This window comes from Cyanistes caeruleus, chromosome 3, assembly GCF_971803275.1.
Source record: "Cyanistes caeruleus chromosome 3, bCyaCae1.hap1.1, whole genome shotgun sequence".
Taxonomy (NCBI): Eukaryota; Metazoa; Chordata; class Aves; order Passeriformes; family Paridae; genus Cyanistes; species Cyanistes caeruleus.
The window spans coordinates 66,065,806-66,092,578 of NC_141703.1; the positions used below are offsets into that span (position 1 = coordinate 66,065,806).

A 26,773-nucleotide genomic window follows, 5' to 3' on the forward strand; every position below is an offset into this window, starting at 1 on the left:
TAACTTCCTCTTTATGTACATTTTTATTGCTTCCTACCATAAGTGCAAACATAGCCTCTAGTAAATCATCTAAAGAAATCTCTTTCACATGAATATTTCCTATATTCAGATTGTGACTGTAACAAAACCAGAAGCATCCCCACTCAATAAATATAATTTGATATCAGGAGAAAAGTGAGAAAAACCAGAACAAACACTGGGACTCTGAAAAATTAGGACACTTTAATTTTAAGAAATAATTTAAGCAGAAGTGTTTTGGCATTGTGTATAAAGACTGTTTTTCCTAACAATGGTTAGGGCTCTTAAATTAAAAACAGAATATATGTGGTTTATGAATTTTTTGGTGGATTTCCTAATAATTTAAACAACTGGATAATTTGCTACATTACTGGGTTTTAAAATGGTTCAGCACTACTGAATGTTCAAGAAATACTTATGGCATAAGACAGTATATTACTGAAGCTGAAACAATCACTGGACTCTGTTTTATTCATCTTCATCTGTTTTATTGAACTACCTGCAGGGAGCTTTATGGCCATACGATCATGTCAAGGTCACAGGATTAAGTGAGCAGTGATGACAGTAAACAAGCCTTTTCTGTATATTTTAAAGGGTCTTACTGAGTTACTTAAAATGCCATAAACATAAATAGTCTCCTATCTCTACAAGACATCCATGACAGATGACTTCAAAATATAACACTCCTGAGCAATGGAGCTTTACAACCTATCCAACAGTCCATATTATTGACAACAGATACCAATATACTGGAGAGCCCAAATGCTGGGAGAAGCTTGCAATCTGTCATCTTCAGATATATTGTGTCTCTAAGTGTACTAGAAATAGATCTACAATAGACATCAAAACTCTGAGTGAACAGATATCACCACTGAATAAAACCAGAGCTTACTGGTTATGGAAAAATACAGTCATAAAGATAAAGTAAATGCTTTAATAACAAATGTACCAAATCTACATAAGTTATGTAAAATCAGATAATAAAACCAAGCCTATACAGTACTTTCAACATCAATTTGAATGATGTAATTAGTCTTTAGAATTATACAGTGCATTACCATATCTATTTTATCAACAAGGAATGTAGTAAAAATCAAGTACAGCAATCTGCTTCAAGCCATGTAACAACTATGACAGATACTGTGTTTCTGAATCAAAGTAAATCTGTGTAAACTTATTTTTTCACTGCTTTAAAAAGTTAAAATTAATCAATAAAAAAACCCCAAAGCAACCAAACCAACCAATAAAAAAAATCTACAAAAATAAAAAACAAAACAAATCAAAATTGATCAATTGAGAGAGAGAGATATGCTGGGAATATTTTTCAGAAATCAGAAATGTGAGTTGCCTAAGGATGATCTTCACAGTTTAGTATCCATGAATATACAGACTGTGCTAACAAAATGCATAGAGGAACACCAAACCAAAGGAAACTTCCTGCTAAACTACATCAAGGTAAGAGGGAAGGGACAAAACTCTGGTTCTAGCTTCTATGTCTGAGTAACCATGCTCCTCCTGTACACCTGAAGACAAGTCTTCCTTCTTAGGTGGCACTTGGGAGCAGCAGTTCCATATGCACTTGCCTGTCACTCCCCTGCAGCAATACTGCAGGACAGAGCTCCAAGCACTGGCTTAGGAAAGCTCTAAAATGTTTTGAATGAGGAAGGTGTTGTACCAGAGAGAAATAAAAATTGGAGGGTGGGGAGGGGAGGGAAAGTCATCAAAAGGGTTGATTTTTTTCCCCACTGTGAGAAGAGAGGAGACAAATAAGCCCAAAAACGGAGCAGACAAGAAAAAACAGATCAGTGTATTACATAAAGTAGCTGATTACACATTGCCATGAGGAAAAAGGAATTGAGAAGACAAGAGCTAGGTTTAAAACAACATATTATTAATTCAATTTTTAGCAAAGAAAATGATCCAAAAATGCACATGCAAATTTAACTATAAATCTCTCAAAGACAAGGTTTGCTGAGATGTTTGTGGAGTTCCACTTTAAACCCCACAAAGAAAGGGCAAAGCAAAGGATGTGATTGGGACTACCCAATCTACCACACTACACCTTCCTCGGTGCCTGAAGATGATTTAAACTTCAGTTCCTTTTCAAACTTCTCAATTTCTGAAATTATTTGACAATAGTATTGCTGGACATAAATACTTTTCAAATAAAAAAAAGTACAACACATTAAGATTTGAGACAAAGGGAATCAAAATTGTTCCACTGGGTTTAATTTCTGGTTAAACTTTGTATTTCTATTGTCTCAAGAAATGCCAGAGAAGTCTACCAGAACACTACAGATTTTTCTCTTAGGGAAAAAAAAAAATCTACAGATTGGCATTCATCTTCTGCAATATATCTGACCCATCACATGGGAAAGAACCCTGGATTGTAATGGTACTTAAAAAAGACTTAAGAATAGGCTCTTATCCATTTTATGTCAGAAAATAAAGAACATGTCAAAGAATTTTCCTTTCTGAGAAAATATGGGCTTCCTAGATGCATAAAATTTTCTGATTCAGAATCTTCAGACCTATGGCTTTTGTTCCTTTTTTATTTTTTGCTTTCTATTCTTATATGGGGACGACGGGAAATCCACTGCTATACTGCACAGGTATTACTAGGTAGACATGAGGAAAAGCAAGCAAAGTGGTATCTAGCAATGAGAAACTCTTCCCTCGTGGTTTCTAATGAATTTCTACTTCTTTCGAAATTGTAAGCAGGAAAAGAAAGGAGAACAGGTGCTAGAAAAATTGCTTAATATCAGCAAATGTTAGTCCAATCCTCTGATTACCCCTGCAGAGCTTGTTTCTGCAGCAGGAACTAAGAGGAAAACATGAAGGCAGAAGGTACTTTGAAGCCCTACTGAGATATTGAAAATTCAAAATCAAGACTGACTGAATTCGAGATTCCTCAGGAAATCCTGAGCTGAAAATTCAAGAAGTCTGAGTATTAGGTGGATCCATCATATCTACTTGTCTTATCTTTTTGTTTCTTAATCATTCAGTTACAGTTGAAGGTTACAGGGCTGGATGGACCACAGGTCTGAACCTTTATGGCTGTTCTTGTGACTGGTACCCTGGAAGCTGAACGGCTGCATGTGCATGGACATGCTAAATCCATGGCCAGACTTTAGAAGGACCAGAAGTCCCCCTCAGTTTGCTAAGGGTAGCATATAAATATAAATATAAATATAAATATAAATATAAATATAAATATAAATATAAATATAAATATAAATATAAATAAATATAAATATAGCAAATTGACTGCATGAAACCTGGTTATGTATTTTGATTACTGTTCCAGTTAAAGAAACTATTGACATCTAAAGATCTGTTGTTCCTAAGTCTTAAATAAAAACAAAATTTACAAAGCTTTCCTTTTTTTTTTTTTCTTAGAGGAACCCCAAATCTAAGCAGAAAAAAAGCAGGAAAAGAAAAAAAGAGAACAGAAGAAAGAGGAAAAACATCCTCATCATGCAGAAATCATAATGGGAAAGTACAGAAGATGTCCCTCTTTATAATGAAATTAAATGTACTGTATTTCTTAGAGAAAAACAAGTCACTCTATAGAGTTGAGCAAGCCTTTCCTGAGCACCACTTGTTTCTCAACATTTGAAAACATTACCTCTTTCCAAAAAAAATATTTTCTTATGTGGTTTCTTCCAGCTGTGGGAAAAAAATCTGCAGGACAGCACCACAGTTCAAAGCAACCCTGCACAAATACAGAACTGAATAAATCCCATATAAGCAAATTGTGCAATTACTTGTACAGCCCATCTCTGGTTATACAGTGCTCCTTTCTTGGCAGGTATCTCAATACTGCAAATATCACCCCACACCTATTATTAGAAAAGGATACAGAATACTTCCATCCCCCTTTTTCCATCATGCTTGTCAAAATCCTCAGCTCCATTTGCAAGAGCTCCTTCAAATATTCTCTGCCTTCCACCACAGTGGTAAGCAGTCAGGGAGGGAGGAAGAAAGAGGGTATGCAATGGGTGGAGCAGCCACACAGTTGAAAGCATAAAAAAGTTAAAAAGTGGACTGAAATGTAAATTACTACAATAGAGTGATTAGACTAACAAAATCATCTCACTCACAATTAAATCCTGCTATAAATGGATAACTAATACTGGACTGAAGATATGTTGCTGACACATTTGCTGATTCAAGGTCTCTCAAATACTATAGTAAATTAAAAACAACAGAAAGTAGAAAATAATTTTCTTAATATTTTGTTGTGATGAAGAAATCTCAGAACTAAATATCTGGAACTTGTAACAGGATAGCTGATAAACAAGCTAAAAAGTGTGCAGTTCAATCAGACCAACATGGAAGAATATATACTACCAAAAAAACCACTAAAATTCCACCGATTCCAGAAACAGAAACTTCATAGTTTTTACAGAGTATGTGGAAAAAAATGCAGAACCTTAAAAGGCACTCTAAGAAAGGGCATGTCAAACATGCTTCTGGATCCAGTAGACAGGGTCCGGTCATACATCTTTTCCACTGTTCTAAAGCTCCCTTTGTAATTTATGCCTAGCAGTTAAAATGAGCCAGAAATGAATGAATAGCTAAACCAGATTAATCTGCTTTGCAGTGGGGGTTAGAAGAGGTTCTGTGCATCTCTGAATTTCTTAAGCCAGCAGCTACTACAGAGATGGAGTCAGAGAATGCCAAAGGATGGCTGTAAGGGAAACAACTTCTTACAAATTCCCGTGATTTGGTGCCCCTTGCTGTAAACTGGAAACATTTGTTTTAGAAACAGCATTTTTCCAGAATCAACTTATTTAACTGCCAACCCCCATAGGCTTGGGAAAAGGAGTTCTCTTTCGGTTCTCATCCCTCTGGCCCCCAGCAGAACCCAATCTCTTCAGAAGCACACACTGCAGGGAGAGACAAAACTAGCTGTCTGGCAAGAAACTTTTCATTTCCAGCCTGTCTCCCCAGACGAATTTGGTCTTCACCACAGAATGAGTTTGACAGCTCTGCCCTCCACCATGAATGATTAATTTGTTATGGGTGTCTAGTTTAACCAAAGATGGATTTGAACAGAAAAAGCCCTTGTATACTTTCTATTTGGTACAGCTGCTTTAATGTAGGTGGAACCTCCTTCATTAAATCACAGAAAGCAAGAGAACCAAGTCTCATTTTTAAATGTCATTTTTCTCATTATAGTAGTCCTTCTGTGAATATCAAAACTGATCATATGAAAATATCTATGACAAGTATTTAATATTTGGATTTTGAAGGCTAATTGGAACTCTGAACTCCTTTTATTTCTCTAAATTGCTTTAAAACTATACAAACTGTAAGGCGCACATATATATATATATATATATATATATGTATGTATGTATTCAGTGTTCTTGAATAAAAGATTTTGAAAAGTTGAGGTATCTGATAAAACCAAGGAGTTGAAGTAAGACAGTAACAGCTTATGGGCCAAAACACAGGCATGCATATGGTTGATAAGGAATCTGAACTGTGTGTACAGACAAGTTTTACAAAACTTTTTTTTTTTTTTTTTTAAAGAGATGTGTATGGGGAGAGACACAGATGGGGAGGAAGAGAAGCACCATATGAAGCTGACAGAGAAGGCAGAAGGAAGCATATGTTGTGAAACAAAAACTATAACCCTGAAAAAAGCTGAGGGTAAGTGCTGGCTTGAAGAAGCTTGGAACACTAAGCTATGGAACACCCTGTTTGATTCTTCCTGATGTTGCAGATTCCCTCTGAACAAGTGACAATGCATCAAGGAAATAACCAGCTCATCAATTTCTCATCTCAATGGGAAAAATCTGCAAAATTTTAATTTTGGTATAATGCTGAAATTAAAAAAGGGGAAAAAAACCAAGTATGTTTAGGGTAAGCTATTACAAAGATACATAAAACTATCAAATTGTCCAAATGCAGGAAGCAGAATTAGTTTTGTTGAAGGGCACAAACAGGATTTATAGCAAACTAATGGGATTTATTTTGAAATCTATTATGCTTTATCTGATATATGTAGATGAAAATAAGATGATTCAGTAAATTTCCATTTGTCATAGAGGATTTGATGCTCACACTTGGAAGAAACTGAGAAAAAGAACTTTGGGTTTTTCTTTAAGATATTAAGGGAAAACATTTGTGAAGAAGGAAAGAAGCTAACACTGACAAGCAATAAAAATTAAAGTTTTTTCTCAAATTATTATTTACCAGTTTTAATCAGAAGGAGATGAAAGAGTAAAGAGATTCTCAGACCATTCAAACTACTGATTAATTAACATACAGACAAGAATTTGTTGTACAGTTACTGTGTTTGTAGGCATTTATTCAAGTTGTGGAGTACTAGCCTATAATTAATTTCACCTTCATAAATTAATAGCTAATTAGGAAGCAATTCAAATGCAAGTCACCAATTAATTTATGATATTTTTAGTTAAGCTGTTCATATATAACTAGAACCTAACTTAGAATTCAAAGTCTCATATGGTATTTTGTTGGCTCATACCATTCAACTTCATTCTTGTTTCTTCAGACATTTTGGGAAGATTTTATGATAATATATTTAAAATTTATAATTTACAAATAGTGTGGAATGTAGAATACAGCAAAACATCAGACCTCTTGCTTTTCCTCTCAGTACTAACCTTCTGTGGTTCTTAATAGTCTCTTTGTTTCTTAATGAACAAAGGGTAAGCTTTGTGGCACCTACAGATTAAATAGTAAATGCTGGTTGCTGCTTTCTGCAAAGACACAAAAGCTGGGGAGGCTTAGAAGCTCATTGTGTTGAACTGCAAACACAAGGAATAATTTTCTCTACAGTTGGGCTGGCCATATTTGATGAAATTAAGCCATAATATTTTGTAATGTGAGCATCTTTGTTAAAGAACTTGAAAATTGTTTATCTGGAGAAGAGATAAACAAAAACATACAGGACAAGATAGGGCAGTAGGACATGGACTCAAGCTAGGCCAGGAGAGGTTTAGTTTCAATATTGGAAAAATTTAATCACCAAAAGGGCTGTGAAACATTGGAACAAATTGCCCAGGGAGGTGGTTGTGGGTGGGTGTGTTGCCATCCCTGGGGCTGTTTAAAAGACATGTGGATATGGCATTTAGGGACATCATTTACTGGTGGATTTGGCAGAGTTATGTTAATGATTGGACCCAATGATCTTAGAGGTTCTTTTTGATTGAAATGATCCTGTGATTCTATATTTGTACTTTATGCTGCTGCAATTAGCAGTAAATTGGTAGCTGCCACTGCGCAGATAGCACACTTATGTCTGCCCAAATATTTTCCCACCTATCTTATCCATTTTGGATGTCAAAAGGCATTGCTATTACACAAGAATTTATTGTGCAGAAGTGATGGCCTATTTCCTGCCTTGCTCCATCTGACCCAGAGAAGGATCTCCCTAAATTCACCACTTCAGTGAAGGGTCTCCAGCTCTCAAGCTGAACAGGAGATCAGCAGTGTGTCTTCAGAACTGGGAACACTTTTCCCAATTGAAATTTTAAAATCACTATGGAAATGTGGAAGTCTAGAGTGATGATGTGGTTTTAGTGTGTTTTTAAAGTAACTATGTATTCCAGTGAGGGGGTGTGTCTCATGGCACAGAGAAGCATGAGTTTATAAAGAGACTGCTAATGCTCTAACTCCTTGTCAGGAACTAAAAACGGAGACTTGAGTCCTGTTGTGTTTTGTGCCAGCCAAGACTAGAGATGTGCATGGTTTTGGAAGCCATGTCATTTCCATCATATAAAAAGTATTGGAATATTTAATTAACAACAGTTTTTGCATTCTGTGGCTGAGGAGTTTAATGAGACACCTCTGCATTTTCTGTCATTAAAGCCTTCTAGACCTGCCCACTGAGTGACACTGGTCCCTAACAAGGCTCAGAGGCTCTTCCATGGAGCATCTCTGTCTCCCTGATGCCATTCCAGTCCTTTCCATTCATAGTCCACTAGTCCCATGACAGAAGGTGCACTTGGTGTGCTGGATCACAAAGCTACCATGGCACACACAGCCAAACTTACAGTGCAAGGCCATTTCCCAACTTTTTTTTCTGTTTTGCTCCTGCAAATGGGGGACCCTACTTGGCGATCTTGTATTGTCACCATGTCCCTCTTCTCCAGTTTAAGCCACTGCCTGTGGCTAAAACACAGCCAAGTCAAACACTGCACCAAGCACTGCAAGTGCCAAAAGGGGAAAGCAGCTCTGCTGGCAATTGAGAAGCAGACAACACTGGACAAGCTGTATTACAGGGATGAAATAAGAATTCCTTCAGTCAGAGTAAGAAATTCCATAGGTTTGCCACAGACACTTTATGTACTACTTTACAGCTCATCAGAAACGATCATGGACCCGAGAGAAAAAAAGCTGCAGCAATGGACTGTTCCCATTTAGGATGCCATCAACAATCCAGGATATAAAATTTATTTGGCCCTAAGAAGACACAGCCTCCTGGAAAAGGTAGTCACCAGGAACTGATTTAAGTCTGCAAAGTGCAGCCATTGACAAAGCTGAGAAAAAACATTATTCAAAATTGTTATTCATTGTTCAAAGACATTAAGAGGAGTGAAAATTGCCTTTATTTTCAGTATGTTCAAGTGTCCAGACACACAGTTTTATGCCTCAGCTAGAGATAACATGAGCATCCCTAATGGACTAAGACTGTCTTGAATTAACCATATGACAATTTTCTACTTGTCATTTTTGTCATTTCCACCAGAACGTCTCTGGTGTCAAACAACAGAGTTTCTGTAAGAGAGAATTTCCACAATTTTTTACCATCTTATAAAATAAATACATCTCCATAATCATCCAGGAGAAAGTAATTTCTTTGGAAGAAACAGGGATAATGAACATGAAAAATTTCATTTTTGTTTTAAACATAACTGCAAGAACCAACTAGACATAATTACAAAAAGAATGGACAGAATATGTGCTATTTATATTAAACCTTATTGCTGACATGTCAAATTTATTACTTGGCAGCTTCTCTAATTGGCTTAAACCCTAACTATATAGTCAATATAAAAGAAAATATATTTTCTTAAAGAATGTTTATCTAGGAAAAAGTTTTTGTATTATCCATTTAAACTGTGTTTTTCCTGAAAAGCTTTCTCAGAAGTAAAATGGAACTTTCTGTTCTTCTCTGCGTGATTCAGAGCAGACAAATAGGAATTTAAACAGAAAATCAAGCTGTAAAATTTTGGTTATCTGGGAGGAGGACTTCCTTGATTTCTTTTGTTTGAGTCGTTCCGCTCTGAGTAAATAATCAAGTATTTGTGGCTAGAATGCACAAACAAGAAAGAGACTTTGCAGACTCTACTTTCAGACAGGGCACTCACATGACAGGCCCAGGTTCAAGACCTTGCTCTGGATGAAGGAAAGGAGCAATTCCAGCTCAAGCCTTCCACATGAGGGTCAGCACTTTAGCCACTGGCTATTTTTGTGACTCAGAAGAGCAAAGCTCTTCTTTTTGGCATGATGTATGAAAACATTTAATTTCACTGCTATGTTGAATAGAATGAACATTTTTCAAATCAGGACTCAATACAGCTCTGAATAAAACCTCAAATACTGTATCAGTTACATACTTAAGAAATTATATATTTTAGATTTTTTAAATTAATTTTTTAACAGAAATACCCACACAATTAAGCTGCACTTTGTTCAACTTTGCATATACTACATGTACGTACATTTAACCCCCATAATGAAATCGTATTTCAGTTACACAATGCCTGCTTCTCTCAAACTTTGCAAGTAACCATTAAAGCCCTACACTTTCTACATTTGCACCTTACCTGTGAGAAACAGCTCCCCAGGCCCCATGTTTATTCGTCAGTATGTTGAGTATCTTCTGTTTCAGCTGGTTGGCCGTGACATGATCTCGATGCTTTGCAGCACTGATGAGGTGATCACACATCTTCTCCTCCTCTCTCCGGTCAGCAGCATACTGAGCGCACTGCGACTGGGAACGAAAGAACACCCGCTTCATTAAAGACAGGCTACTTATGAGTGCCCTAAAATTATTATTTATTAAATTCTGAAGATGAAAAGAACTCATTAAAATACTTTTCAGAAGAACAGGACGTGCCATTTTTCCTAGTTTCTTCCAGGACAGGGTTAATTTTTTACAGTAGCTAGGAGGGAAGCATGTCCAAACCCTAGTGTTATTTGATATCATCTCATGTCACTTGCCAGGGGCAGGAGTCAGGGAAATTCTCTCTCTGGTCTGGGAAAAAGGTGTAGTAGGTGAAAAGGTCCAGTATTGTTTTACTTACTGGGTAAACCATTTCTTTGTCTTATACCTTTTGTTAATAATATTGCTGCTGTTACTGTTCTCTTTCTTATCTCATTGCTGCTTCCAGTAAATTGCTCTAATCTCAAGTCCTGATTTTCACCTCCTGTGCCTCCAGTTCTCAACACAACCATGGAAGGGGTGGGGAAGTGATTAAACAGTGTCTGCTTTAGGAGAGTCTAGGTGAGGACACCGAATCTTTCTGTAGTACTAAATCATGACACCATTCAATTGAAATATTCTACTACTATATATTATCCATGAAAAAGCACTCATTTAGAACATGTAAAAACTGAAACACCAAGGCCAAAGACAACAGAATTGCAATTAAAAACATTAAGCCATACATCTGGGTATGTGAATATTCATGGCCATGGAGATGCCTTAAAAGTTAGCCTTTCCTTTGTAAATGTTTCATGTATTCTCAGGTGTATAAAATACACCTCTAACATACATAGGACAATATACAAGAAAAAATTATGTATGCTGTTTTTGATTTTTAAATTATATTAACACATAAAATTAAAAAAAACCCATTATTTTATTACTACAAATGCTAAACTAAAAGATTAAAGAGTATATTTTCTATTTCATGGCACGACACTCAAAATTTTGATAACATACTACCAATTCTAGAAACCCTACTGGATAAAAAAATCACTCATCTTATAAGCTGAAAAAGATCTAATATCTCCATCATGTGTCCTTTGAGAGAAAACTACCTCAAAAATAAATGCTGTGATTCTTGAGCTTCACATGAATTTTTTTATAAACTGCTAGAATTCTATAGTGCATTTTTCTTTTCATAAATCCTTTCTTTATGAGTAAGGGCAATATTTTTCCATTTCTTTACTCAAAATCATGCTAAGTTCAAACTCAATTTCTCCTCCTTGTAAAAATTCTTTCAAAATGTCTAAAGAAAGGGAATGAAGCCAGAGAAATCAAATAAAATCCAGTAAAAGTATAATTATCTAGGTATAAATCACAAAGGGTAGAATATTCTCAGAATAGCTAATTCAGAAAGTATCTTTTATGACATGTTTTTTGCACTTACAGTTTTTGCGCACCATTTTAGAACACTTAGCCAACACTCAGTGCTGTAATAGCACTGAATAGAAACTAATTTTCTAGTATTGAAAAGAGCAATTAAAATTAAGTTAACCTCATACTTTATATTTTATTCTTAATATTTCTGCATGCTGCCTTTTTAGTACAGATCACATTAGCATTCAGTAAGATTTTAACAGTCATCTTTCTATTGTGTTTACAGACATCATTTCAAGTAATCTATCCGGGAAGGAACAATGGTTACACTAATTCATAAAGGGTTAATTCATTTTCCAATTTATCTTCTTGTACAGGGAGGCACCAATTAGTACAATGATCTGCCTTAGTAATGAGGTTAATATTTCACCAGCTCATTGGACAGTAAAATTAAATTTTCATTTTTCTTCCTGAACAATTACAAAGGTTAACAAAATGAAAGTTAACTGTGAAGTACCCATTCTGGGAGGAATTCTTTTGGCTGTGACTACAGCTGGGGTCACAGAATAAAATTCATGCTGGTCCATGGCCTATGTGGGAGACACAGTAACTTGGTGCAGCTTGGAACAAATAATTTTACCCATAATGATTCAATTAAAGTTTAAAGGGCAGAAATAAAATAAAATAGTCATGCACTTCTCTAGATGAGAGCAATGATTAACATGTACTAAACCCCAGAACATATACCTCTACAGTTTATTAAAACAAAATGACAGATATACAATCATGTAGCAGAAAACTACCAGAAATCTCTTTGTCCCTACTGCTTTCAAGTAGGATAAAAAATAAAATATTCAGTTATATTCCCACCATTATTAAAGACAATATATAAAGCATTCTTTCAGACTTTAACCATCACCTTATTTAAGTACTTATGAATTTCACATTAAAAGTCTACATTTTACATTTTTCTTTTATGATTCGCAGATTTTAACCTAGTCGCCTAAAATGTGTACTTTGGTTCTTTCCTACAACAAATGTAATGAGAATTTTCATATATGAAAAATGTGTTGGTTTCTTTACCAGACAATAAGACAGACTTGAGGCTACTCCTTTAGGGAATTTAGTTAATATTCTAAATCCTATTTGCTAACAGAAGCTGGAAGTTAATTGAATATTCTCATTTTGTCTAGAGTTCCGACAGATCTTATACCTCAATGTATTCTTCAAAGAACAGATAACTCAATCTTCCATTGTCATCTTAGGTTACTGCATGATGCTCTGATAGATATCAAATGTTATTTATTGTTGAGGCAATATAAAACTTCACTCTGACATATACTTAATTGTAAATGCGATTTTATCTACGTTCAAAATATCCAGTATAAGCTTGGTAATAAAGTTGTTGGAATCCCGTATGACAAGTGTCTGCTGTCTGCTCTGACAAAATGAAGTAAAGGTTATGTGTATTCAAAATGACAACAGATATCTCTGTGTCTCACAGTTCTCAGCTAGGTCAAGGAGCACAAAAACTGGTACATCAAAGCACACATTTAAAAGAGCTGTTCCAAGGAGATAAAAACCTCATCAAAACTAAGATTACTGGGTCTTATTTCTAGCCACCAGGTGCTTGTTGACATTTTCTGACAGATTAATAAATTGATATAGTTATTTATTATCATCAATACTAAGGCTGTCTATCACAATCCTAATGCTAGGTCCCTTGAGCAGTAAAAGATGTGAAATACATGACTATATATATACATACCTACTTCTACACAAATGTGTGCAAACACAAGTCAGGTTAGGAAACAATAAAAACAATGAAATGTATGAAACATCATAAAACTGTAAACCCATATTTGATGAAGTCATATAAAAAACGAAGTTTTAAATTTACTCCATTGCTTTTGCATGCTTTTATTTTTTAATAGGAACAAAATTATTCCTATATAAACAATAGAAAACCTATTGAACTGAAGACATTTAAAAAACAGGGGATTTAACATTTGGATCACTTTCAAGCAATGCAATTTAAATTATATCCTGACCACTCACTGATGAAAAAGAAATTGAATGCTGACTCCTTTTCAGAATCAGAAATATAGATAGTGAAGAGTTCTGAGTCAACTGCTCTGTTACATCTTCCAATACTGAATCTTATTGTTGATAGTTAATGATTCCTAACTACCAAGAAAGATATGCAGTATCGTATTTCACTTTATAAAAAGTGTTCTAAAGTGCTCCAAAATTCAAACTGTTTGAAGAGAACTACCTTAAAATATTAATTCTGTTCAACAAAACATTTCTATCTCTTATTTTTTGTGATGTATCTTAAATGTACAATTGCTTTGCCTTTTTAATGAACTCATACAAACTTTTGTAAATAATCAACAAATATATTAATAAGATGTTTTGCATTACTATTTTCAATAAATCAGAAAAGTTCTTTGTGAACCAAAGGGTCTACTGTATCAGATTAGACTTTCTGATTAAGGCATTTCTTCAAGCTGTAAATGCTTTTATGAATTTCAGTGACAAGATGAGAAATTAAACCCATTCCTGGTGCTTGACATTTACCAAAGCTTTTAAAAACCAGTTTTGAAATGTTTTCAATGTAAATTTCTTCCCCTGAAGAAAAAAAATAAAATCTTTATTGCATGGAGTTATAGTCTAGGCGTCAACTGAGTGAAAACAGAGAACCAGAAATGCACCAGCTCTCAGGCTTACCTCAAACTCAGCGTGCTTGTGGACATCTTCAGCTCTTTGTCGGTTTAAAATAAATTCTGCTTCATTTGCAACACGCACTATATGGTCTTTCATTGCATGACATAATAATCTAAAATAAGAAAAATCAGAATCAGCCCTTTTATTTGATGTACTTAAAATAAACTATTTCAGTAGATTTACTTGAAATGGAAAATCAATGAAACTTCTGCAATTACATTTTCAAATTAGTTGAAATAAAAAAATAATTTTATCCAAATTTTTCTGCATTGTGAAGACACAAAGAAATCACATTAAATGGGAGAAAAGGTTTCCATTCATTATTGAAGGCAAAAGTTCTTTATGGAAGAATATATTTTGAGTATGTTTTTAGCAGCAGTCTCAGCATGAATACTGTCATTTGAAAATATCTAGAAAATTGCTTAAACTCTTACTTGTACCTTTGGAAACATCAAATAGAGCTAATCCAATTTCAGTCTTTAAAATTCATTACTGAAGATTTAAAATTCTATTAGAATTGCAAAATAATATCAATATCTCACACATATTTCTTCAAACACTAGTGTGAAAAGTACATCACTTTTCCATCTTTTCAAGGTATCAGAAATAGTCAAATCTTACTTAAAAATGACCAAAAAATCAGATTAAGAGTGGATTGAGACTGAGGATGTCAGGCAGCCACATTAACTTAAGACTTTTGTAAAGACCACAAAATAACAGGAGGTGCATAACAAAATTTCAGCATAAACACTGTGTTGTTAAAAATGCTCACATGTTTTTGGGCAGCAAGAATGGAACCAACTGCTTTTTTGTCCCTATCGCCCATATCTAGGTTTGGCCATTATATTAAAAATTACTCTGATCTTCTTATCAGCAGGGAGAAAATCTCTTTCAGGATGCAATGACCTGACAGGTCTGTTTAGGATCAGGAAGAAGTGTTCCTTTTTCTGTGAAAGTGGAACTTGGTCTGGGATTTTCCTTCTTGCAGCAACAGGGAAAGAATTTCAGAGTTTCTTGTATTAAGGCTATGAAATTTCTAGCAAATTCAACCCTAAGTTGGTGTTTGGTGTTAGAAGCACCACAAGTAAAATTCAGTTATTAGAAATGAAAGTCACGATTACTAAACCTTACACCTGTAAGATGGAAAGATCTGAACTCTATTTTTGTCTCCTTTGGTGTGTTCTACCATCTGCGAATTAAGGAAATTACTAACCCTGAACTAATATTTAATAAGTGTGCATGGCAAGGGAAACCACAATGCTGGGGCCTCTGTTCTAGAGATGAAGACAAAAAAAACTTGGATCAAAGTTTCACAGTGGATATTCATGCTTTTAATAACCTTTTTAATTATATCTAACCCTTTGCTATTTCTAAAGCAAAAAGTTTTTTTTCTAATTATAAGCTGAAAGACTAAAGTTGCCTACACTGCAGTTTTCAAAATTTAGCCTTATTCTTTCATCTACCCTGCTGGAAGATATGTTTCAGTATTTTATTGCTGTTAAGCATTCAGATTTTTATTGTCAAGATGTAATGACTGCCCTCAGATATGGATTAGGAGTGAACATTAGTGGATGAAAAGATGATGACAGATCCTTCCGTGGTGCCTAGCAATAAAACAAGGGGCAGTGGATGGGCAACATGGATCACAGGAAGCTCCAACTGAATATAAGGAAAAATGTCTTTACTTTGTGAGTGACAGAGCACTGCAGCAGGGTGCCCAGAGAGGCTGTGGAGTCTCCTGTCTTGGAGAAATTCAAAAGCCATCTGGACACAGATGTGCAACCTGGGATATCTCAGTGTTATTTCAACAGTATCTTGCCAGTTGCCTCAAGCACTCTCACATATCTATCACTGACTGAGACTTCTTCAAGAAAAAGATTTAACAAATTAGTATTATCACAAAAGTGAGCCCACAGCCTCTTAAAAGTGTATCATCAACTAAATAATACGGTATCAATGTGTGGTAATAAGGGATGTACTGTGATTCACTTACCTTAGGCTCTTGTATGTACCTAAGGTAGAACTTCAAAGGCTGGGTAAACTATGTTTTTCTATCTAGAAAGCCATTAATAATCATGCTAGTCCTAAAATCACTTGACAGAAAGACAGACTTTGAAAAAAGGAAGGATAAAAATCCAGGCCATCATTTAAAAATCTTGTGTGGCTACAAAAGAAGCCTTGACCTGGATGTTTTGATTTGCAAGTATGCAGGGCTGAAAACAGAAGCATAATAAATTAAAGCAGTTAAATGTGTCATCACTGAGAGGCAGTGACTACAAGGTTGCAGAAGCAATATCTTACAAAGGTTTTTGCTGAGGTACTTGCTTCTGTGCTTTTTTAATTTTAAAAGCACTATTAAAAATATTTTTTGGTATTGGTTTTAAGTTTTAATTGAAAGATACCATGTGTTCTCAAACTACATTCTTACTAAGTAAAAGATTTACTGGATTAAATCAGAGCCAACTAAGTCTGAATCTCAGATCTATATAGACACAGCACTCACTATTCAATGCACTGTCTTAACTGTTTTATACCTGATGAAAAAGCATGATAATGTTGTCATCCTTTGAATACTAACTAATTTATCTAAATTCTGAATAATTCAACCACATGCATGGCATAACATTAGTAAAAAAAAAAAAAAAGAAACCTCCAACTTTCTGGCTTGAGAAAAAGTGCCTACAACTTATTTTGGATTCTCAAAGGAAATAAAAAAAGAAATTATTCAGAAAGAATCCAAAATCAGGAGAAAGCTTACCCTCAGTAGTACCAAAGGCTTCCAGTACATTAAAAAAATTAAAAGTCTCCCTTCACACACTACAACTAAGAGAAAAGAACAAGGATCTCTAGGTCAGCAAATTCACTCTTTATTGCAACAGGCAGCTAAATCATTCAAAATCTTTCAAAAACTGTTTTTAGCTTATGACACCTATTTTCATTAAATCTACTTCATGAAATGTGTTTTCAGTATATGAAAATGTGATTGAGTTACTTTCCTTCTACACAAATCTTGGAAGACTCTGATGCTTAAAACCCTTTTCCTCTCCAATCCAAATGAATTCTTTAGCAGTATTTATTGTCTTGTTTTCCATAAACCTTGTCCTTAGATTTACACAATCCTTCCTTCTGATGATCTTCTCATATTCTATGTACTCCTATTTATTATGCTAAGTAAACCAAATCTCTGATTTTTTCTTGTATAGCAAAACAGTTGGTAAGAGGGGTTTTATTAATATCATAGCTTGGTTTTACCTTTTCTGCAAGTGCATATCCAAAACTGTCAGCAGTATTCTAGACACTATTTACATAGTAACATTAATTCTGCCTTATTTCAGTGGAAATACCCTTTCTGATGCAATTCTAGAATTGTTTTTCCCTTTTTCTTGGCCCTATATTCTGTGATTTTGCACAAGAAAATTTCAATGATATTTCAGTCCTCAGATACTTCCAAAAGATGCATATATTTTCTAGCATGTATTTTCAAGAATATGAACTCCACGTACTGTTACACTATAAAATATTTATATAGTACATTACACTGTATAACATTTATATTAATGCAGGTTAAAACCCACCCAGTATATCCTGATTGATACTTCTGTCATCTGCCCAACTAGGTTTCCCATCCAGTTTTTTACAGAGTATTCTCTTTTTGGGGAAAAGTCTGTCCTCTGGAGCTTTCCCTAACCATCATCTTCTACTGGAGTGACCAATCCCACTGAGAAGGACCTTGAGGCACAAGAATTCATGTATACTTGCAAGATCAAAGGGGTGATCTAAAATTTGAGAGCTTTCCAATTTTTACTCTCCTTTGGAAAAAAACCCTGTGTTCTTTAGTGAGATCTCCTTATCCCTGAGTGACTGAGTTATACCCAGTGCTCTCATTCACCCTTGTAAATCCTCATCCTGTTTCAGCAAGCACCACCCTCAGCAGACCTAGTAGCTACACTAAGGTTGAGACAGTGAGGAATCAGGCCTTCTGATCATATTTATAAATGTATGACCTACCTAAGCAATACTGCCAAAAGGCTAAGGAGTTTCATGAGAAGTTTCACCACAGCCTTGCTGTACTTTTTATTCTCACTTCCAGTAATTTATGATTTACAAAAAAAACCCCAAAAAACAAAAAACAAACCAAAAAAATACAACAGAAAAAAAAAAAAAAAAAAAGCCTTGAATAAAAAAAGTTAAAAATTGACCTTGAAAAATGTTTGGCTTTATCCTGTGTGACCATTTCTTCAGTTGCACCACTGAAACTCCTACCAGTATTGAAGACAACTGTGCTTGCCAGATGATCAGATCTCAACCAAGAACTGATGACCAGCAAAAAAACTCACCCCCCTCTTTGTGTGGCAATCCTTACTGCATAAGGTAGAGATTAAACATGACCTATGAAGCTTATGATTTCTCTTCACCCAGACAAGCTTGATTTATATTAATGCCCCCAAATCTTCAAACCACAGTTAAAGTTCCTTTACTAGGAAACAGGTTTGACTTTGTTTTAGACTGAGTCAAAAGACTTTCAGTAGGAAATCCACCAGCAAAGGAGTCTGAAATTACTTGTGTCTCAAATCCTTCTAAAGAGAAATGGGCTTTCTGTTCAGATAACTGTGGAATTTTCAGCTGAAGATATGGAAAAATCTCTAATTAAAATAACCTAGTACTTCATAAAAAGCATGACAAGGATTAAGTATCTGTAGGAATAAATGGTAGGGTCTCCTTAATCTAAAAATGGAAGAATCTCAGACTTACGAGCAAGACCAGACTGAGAGCAAGTTTCAGGACATGAATATTCATAAATATGAGTTATTTGTAAATATTGTTTTGGAGTAGGTAGGAAGCTATTTTAAATCCATGCATCTAGCTTTCCAGAATTCTGTCCTCAGCAAAGTAACTTTAGAATTCCAGAGTGCTTACCGGTTAAAGGAAGATGTGAAAAAGTATGTGCAACCAATCAGAAGCCCGTTTTACAGACAGTGGAGTTTAAAAAGGCTGGATTGTGGAGTATCACGTTCCATGAAGTAATTCAGATAAATAGCCAGTGCCTGGGAGAGCTTTTAGAGTTTAGGAAATAGTAATTGAGAGAAGACTATACACAAACTGTATTAGAAACCTCTAAAAACCATAAAAAGCTTGCAAAACATTTAAATGTGGATTGGGAGGCTATTTGTACACCTATCAGAACTGAAGAGAACTGGGAAAATTCTTATTTCATTAAATATCCTAACCTGACTTTGCTATCCTGCAGTCATTTGTTCCTAGTAATAATCTCACACAGAGAGAGAGCACTTATAGCTTTCATGCTGCTAGGCAAAAGGATTGATCTTGTGTCACCCAGTCTTTCCTTTATTTGAAACAAACTAAAATCCCAGATCATTCCCAAACAGCAATTTTCAAAAAAGATTACCAAATGAACATTTGTTATAATTTAGCTAAGGTCTTTTTTCCTCTACTCATTCCTGAAGTTCTGCCAACTCACATGTCCAGGGAAACAGATGTTCCTCTGACTTACTTTCATCATATGCCCATAGCTTTATTTAAAAAAAAAAACCAAAAAACAAAAAACACAGCCTGGAAATGTGCCATGTTTTCATCAAACACTTGTTTTGACAATTATTACTCTTAATGGCATTCATAAGAAATGCAACCTATCATTGCACTTGGTTTCTCCAATAGGACAGTTCATAATAATAATAAATGATAAACAAATAATAATTTGAAGAGTTTGAAGTTCCACAAGATGCAGTACTGTTGTAAATACTTTGAAAGTAAATTCCTATAAATTTTGCAAAGTCATGTCTAAGACAGAGGTCTCATTTCTTGTAAGACAGCAATGATGAAGAATTCCCTAGAGAAAAGTTTAAAATTATAGCATACAAACACTGTCTATTCAACTACAACATAAGCACATTGACAAGACAAATTTCATGGAGAGTAACTATAATTGTTTCAGAAATGTCACAGAAGCTGTAACAGATTCAGTGAAACTCAGAGGTGACTACAAAAAATCTGTTCCACTCCCCATAAAGACTTGCCATTTTGCAGAAGAATTTTCTAAATAAAGAGGAATCGGTCTCTTTTTAATAGTGACTGCCCAGTAAACATCCATGACCAGCAGTTACAACTGAGATGGCCTTTATCTCAGGATCAGCCTCTGCTTTGAGATATGACCTGATCAGGCAATGCTAGAAGGGGCAAGAAAACCTCTAACAGATCTAAGAACTATAGCTTGTACACAAGTACAAGTACACAGATGGTTACCATAACAATGTACACTTTGTCCAACACAAACTACTTTTCTGGAGGTAGGACAAGGACTATATTAAAGGATCATGAAGAAGCACATCTAAACAAGGGACACAAACTCACACTTTAGCTGTGAGTACAAATACAGACATTCAGTGCCCACTTTTACATAAGTATCTATGACAGGACTCTTCTACTAAAGGAAGAGGACATCTAGGATAGATTTCCATAAAAAGGCCACCCAGAATTAACAAAAAATTCCTCCAATCAAAAGTTACACTTGGTGAAGACGACAATAAAGCAGCAGGATTTGGTTATATCTGTCAAAGACAGAACAATCAAACTCCTTTGTTCTTATTTATATTTTCTAAGTGCTATTGCTTCCCCAGTGTTGTTTTCTGACTGCATTTTCATATGTTGGATTTTGTACATCAGACCAGAATCTTTTGCAAGTGGTAGCCCTGAGCTCCATATGATCTGATGACCCAATATCTCGCCTTCTTGGATGTTTCAGGTCAGGTCCCCAGTCTGTCCTGTAATCAAGATCATTATCAAAACAGAAACAAGGAACAGCATCATTTTGGACCCTACTACTATATCAGCTCTTTGAGAGCTATTAAGAAACCCAACTGCAGATGCACATCCTAAATCAAATATGCCAAGTGGCACTATATACCTTTTAACACATGCCTGAACATTTAAGTATTGCAGACAGTGAATAATGGCTGAGAACTAATTTACCACAAACCAAAAATATCAGAACTGCCAAACTGCAACAGAGATGTTCAAAAGAAAATCCGATGCAGTTACCTTACAATCCCAGCTGAGGTAAAAAGGAAAGAATATAATTCTTTATGAGCCTCCTTCCAGGACTGAATCAGCAAAATTTAAAGAAACACTGATTTCTAGACTATTTAAACATTCTATTATTTTTAAAAAATATTCCAACAAAACAAGATTTAAAAGAAAATGGCTTCTTGTGAATTTTAAATATGCTCAGAGGTCCACATAGGGGCTAAAATATATTTTTTCAGGCCTAAAGGCAGAAAGCACACTTAGGTACAGAGATGGAATTACAGGAGCAAAGTTTACAATTTTAAATCTGAGATTAGAAATAGGCTCATGTTGCCTTAAATTTTTATATTATTATATATATTGGAATTAAACTACTTCTATCTAAATTGAAGAAACTATGTAAAAAGTAAAGGAAAATATTTAAATGAAAGGAACAAGATAATCTCTTTAAAGAGGTGAATATTTTGAAAGCATAAGGGGGAAGGAAATGGATGATGAGGATAGTAATTCAGCTCTGAAAGATGAACAGATCATGACCTATAAAATCCATCTCTTAGGCAGGATAGATCCTTGAGACACTCTGTCAAAAACACCAAGCTAAGGTACAGCAAATCAACCACAAACCTTGGACCCTGTTTATGCAGTAAGTCTGTTATCTATTTAGCTGTCCATCCATTCAGAATGTAGAGTTCTAACAGATGCATGAGTTTTGTGGGACCTTTCTAGTGTCAAGATAAATGGTGCTCATTGTTATTCCTGGGACCACAAATTTGATTGTTTTATCCTTTTTATGATATAAAGCAAACAGGTTGGTTTTAGCTTTCCAAAAGCTAACCAGCCATGGATGATTTAGCTTTTGTAAATCCATGTTGATTGTTCTCAATTACCTTCTCTTTCAAGCAGACAGAATGTGTTTCAAAAGGACTTGCTACATGGTCTTCCAAGGGCCAGAAGAAAAAATGACAAGCTTTTCTCTGGATTTGGAAGACTGTTTTAAAGATGGGTGTAACATACACCTTTCTCCAGGCACCCATAAGCTGCCCCAGTTTCCTTGACTTGGATCGGTGATCAGCCTCGCAAAGACTTCCACAACCATCAGATGCATCCCATCAGGTACCATGGGCTTGTATGGGACAAGCTGTGTCAAGGAATTCTTGACTCAAACCTTATCCACTGTTGGTAGAGGTCCTTCTTGAACCCTTTCACTAAAGACAGAGCCTTGATAAAATTTAATGAAGACTGAGGCAAATAAGGCATTGAGCATCTCAGTCATATCTGTGACTAAATCATCCACCCCATTCAACAAGGTATTTCCCTTTGTCAGTCTACTAATGAAGCTCTTGTTGTCCTTGATATCTCTTCCAAGTTTCATTTCCAGCTGACTACTGGCCTTCCTGACAATTTTCCTTACGTGCTCATGCTTCTAAATTCCTCCTTTCTAGCTATCTTCTAGTTCTACTTCCTGTGTACTCTCTTTTTGTATCAGAGATACAAATATGATAATTTCTTTCTGCTGGCTGAACCACTCTCTTGCTATATCTACATTTTTTACTGTCCCTGCACTTTGATAATGCTGTACTTAAAAGCCTGACACCTTGTAGAGAGCTACCTTGAGGCACACATTTGCCTCCCATGGGATCCTACTGACCAGTTTCCTGAATAAGCTAAGATTTGCACTCATGGAATTCGCATTCTGCTACCCTCAACCCTCACTTCCCTCAGGGCCTTGAATACCACTGTTTCATGGCAAGTACAGACAAAGGTGTCTCTAATTAATCACATCCAAAAATAATTCTTGCTTACTGGTAAATAGCAGATCCTGCTATGTGTCACTCTAAGCTGCCTCATCCTGTATCAAGAAGTCACCCCCAGCACTCTTCAGTAATTGTCTTCCCTACATGCATCCCACCTTGTTGCACTTCCAGAGGTTGTCAGGAAGGTTAAAGACCCTCATGAGGAACTAGGGTTTGTGATCCAGACACTTCAAGGTGTTTAGAGAATGCTTCTTCCTTTCCCACACTCTGAATGAGTGGTCTGTAACACCATCATGACTCTCCTCTGGACTCTCATCTTGTCCTTCATGCTGTCAACCAGACTATCTTCCATCCCACTAAAGAACTTCAAAAATTTAAACTCCTTCACAGAGAAGGCAATACCCCCTCGTTTTCTCTGACTACTTTTTCCAGGGAAACTATCTATTGCAGCACTTTTGTCACACAGTGCAGGCTGCCCCACCAAATTTTATTTATTCCTTCCAATGATGTCATAGTTTTGTGATTGCATGTGGAGTAATTTCTATTCCCAGTTGCCCAAGATGTATGCATTTGTATACATATTTGCTCAAGGTGGGTACTCTTATCTCCTGTTTTTGTCAGTGAGCAGACATTTTCTTTTGACCTCATCCATCACTACTCCACTTACATGTGGGCCATAGTCTCCCTCACGTATCATTCCTAAGGAATGTCTCCTTTCACAGCCAACATTGCAGATGCATCCAGCTCTAAAATTGTGAAGCCTGCTTATATGTACACACCAATGTAAATCTGAAATCCTAATTAAGCTGCTGTCAGTGAAGCTCTTGACATGTGTGATACTCTCAACATCACACATTCATAGCAGGAGACTGATTAAATAGAAGCATAAAGTTCAAGATCATAACCAGGATGTCACTAAATCTTTCAGGTGTATTACATACCTTGAAAGAATTAATTTAAATCTGTAGTCAGATCTCTTGTTACATTAAAAGCTGTTACAACACTCTTATTTTTAGAAAGCTATATCAGTGTTTCTGTACTGAATTCCGAAACTATGTGTTATTCAGATCTTCCTAAAAAAACAATATCTATACCAAAAAGCCCAAGAAACAGTAAATCATCCAATTTAAAATGAAAATGCAGTTCGTTAAACTAACAGGAATATATCTGTAATTGTTTAAACTACACCTAAATTGAAATATTTTATTTAAGAACATTCATAATACATTCAAAGATCTAAAAGGCACTTAAATTATTTCAGGAAGAAATAACAAGAGCTAGGTACTCAAAAAATCAACCTACAGCATCCATTAAAATATAGATGTCTAACTGGAGATATTAAAACTGTGGACTTCCACATTACATCTAAATATTTTCATCCACATTCAAAAGAAAAGTCTTTTCCAAAACTTTTGATTTATTTCCCAGGTCTCTCAAAAGCTTACCCAGAAAGTCCTTCAAAAGATTCTTAGTCTTCATTTTGCTTTTAATAATTTAAAATTCAATCATTATTGCACAGTGATTATACGCAATTTTACATCCCATTAACCCTGCTTTGTTTTAATTATAAAGATCCTTTGTTAGATTCCTTTAAATGATCCAGTTTATAATTTCAGGTTATCCTAGGGAGCACTTTAATTCAGCTGCACATTCATCAACTCTTTATGTCCTGTTAATTGTTGACAACTGCACAATTGCATTCTCTAGCTATGATTGATGAATTGCATTCACAAGTTTAGCTATTAAGTAGAATAAATATTTATAACAATTTTCAGTTAAAGGATTGTTATCTTTGTTCCCAAAAGGGTAAATTAAAAAAAGACGGGCTGATTGCAAAGAAGAGCATTCCAGTAACAGACACACACACGCTTATTCCAAAACACCTCTCTGAGAAAAGTATAGGGAGGAACATGTGTCCAAGGGCAGTTTGATTAGACATTCCTATGATTGGATTTAAGGAGTGGCTCTTAAATAAAAAGCTTATGATAATTATTTAGTCTGTTGCCAGGTAATATTTCTTGTACAATGTGCAGTCCATGACCCACTCAGGTGAGCCCTATTATGGTGTAAAAACTCATATTTGTACTTCACAGCAAGAATAATTTCCAATGGAGGGACTTACATTTTCTACTGCTATATAGCACCATAACTTCAGTGTGCAGAATTTACAGCAGCCAAATACTGGGTAATAACTTTTTTTTTTTTAATACTCATACTCCTATATTTCTATACTCTGATGTTTTCTAAATTTCATTTCAAATAAATGCATGACTTAACCACCGAAATATCAGATAGAAAAAAAATATTTTACAATAAAGAGAAGACTTGATACTTCACTTTGGTAATGAGATATCATTGGTGAAAAAGGAAATCACACATAAAATGGCATCTCTTCATCAGGTGTATTGCTATTTATTTTTTTTTTTTTTAGCTGCACATAACAAAATGTGTAGATTCAAGTGGATTTAATGTATTGGCCAATACAAATCAGAAACACTGCATAAGTGGTTTAGCTTGTCTTAGGTACTCTTCTACCAGAAAGGCCAAAGAGTCTCCCTTTGCTTCCCAGCTTGCTGTCGGGAAGTACTGAGAAACAATGCACAGAGTAGAACACATAGAATTAAAATTACTTGAGGACTGGTAATAAAAATTCATAAAAAATTACAAAATCAAGGAAACTTATATAAACATAATGTCATGTGTGGTTTACAGGACTCAAATTGGACTGGAAATTCTAGATAAAATAATCATGAAATGATAGTGTAGAGAAGTACGTTTGTAAATGAATGCTCTGCTCCTAAAACAGATGGAGCAGCAGATGGTTTTACAGATTGGGCTCCCTGGACTCTCTGGGTAAAACAACCTTGCTGCTCTGGAGAATGGTGGTTCAATTCTCAAATAACCCTAAACTTATATACAGTTCAAGAAAATTCTATTTCCTCTGTCAATAAACAAATTTTTCAGAATTTACACACTTACAAATTAAATATTTACTATATAAAGTATCTATACAATAAATATCTTAATTAACACAGCCTTTTCACAATCTTTTTGGAGCAGATGGTGAGGAAGTATTATCACCCAATGGAATAAATGCAAAATGACTACTTGTTCAAAAGCTTTGAAATTCATTACCTTCCTTCATTGATGAGCTCAATAAATGCAAGTCCTGCATTCTTCTGAATAGAATTTTGCCATTCCTAAGAAGGTAAAACATAACATAATCAAAACCCAAGGATTTTAAACCACATTTTTTGAAGCTGACCCTGGTGACTTCCTAAGGAAATTGAATTTAGGCAGAACTTCTTAAATGCACCACCCCCCCACCTCCCCCAAAAGAATGATCTGATAATTTACAAACTGTAATTCATTCAGATTTTCAAATAAATGTTAGGTGGTCATGTCTTCTGTTTCACCCTTAAGCAAGCTTTAGTTTCCTTGTCTACAGAATATGAAAACACATATTGTTTCTCCAGTTCATGCAGTTGCCCAATGATTAGTGCAACAAAGTACCTTCTTCATGTTGCATCACCTTGCACATTTTATTATAAAGGATAGGCAATAATCTGTGTAAAATCCATCCTCTCAGTGTTCAATTTTTGCTTCTTTCCAATTATAAGTGAAAACAGAACTAGCCTATAATCACAACCTAATTTTTTAATTGTTTTACTGTTACCATAGATTCCCAAGATGAAACTTCAAACCAATTTAAACCACCTAACTGATATTAAATTTAACTTCATATTTTACTTCATATACCACTAAGTTAAAGAGAAGTTTCACAATGCATCACAAATAGCTTTTGTCATACAACCCACTGCCTCTATCACATCAAGAATTCTGATACTTGAGATGGATAAGGGTTGATCTCTTTCTCTCTCTAAGAAGAGATTATTTTCTTCTGCAATAATTCCTTAAAATTTTTCTTTAAAAACAATAAGCA

The 26,773-nt window shown here is 35.1% G+C and overlaps 1 protein-coding gene across 19 annotated transcripts in view; it reads right to left on the reverse strand.

Moving 5' to 3' along the window:
* Nucleotides 1-26,773, reverse strand: part of NBEA (neurobeachin) — a 460,255-nt gene that overhangs the window by 211,637 nt on the left and 221,845 nt on the right. For all 19 annotated transcript variants that reach the window (XM_086881592.1, XM_086881590.1, XM_086881589.1 and 16 more), the window contains 3 exons: nucleotides 25,966-26,030; nucleotides 14,039-14,147; nucleotides 9,828-9,994 (listed from right to left, as the gene is read on the reverse strand). In XM_086881592.1, the coding sequence (XP_086737718.1) occupies nucleotides 9,828-9,994; nucleotides 14,039-14,147; nucleotides 25,966-26,030 (341 nt within the window). The remainder of the gene's footprint in view (nucleotides 1-9,827; nucleotides 9,995-14,038; nucleotides 14,148-25,965; nucleotides 26,031-26,773) is intronic.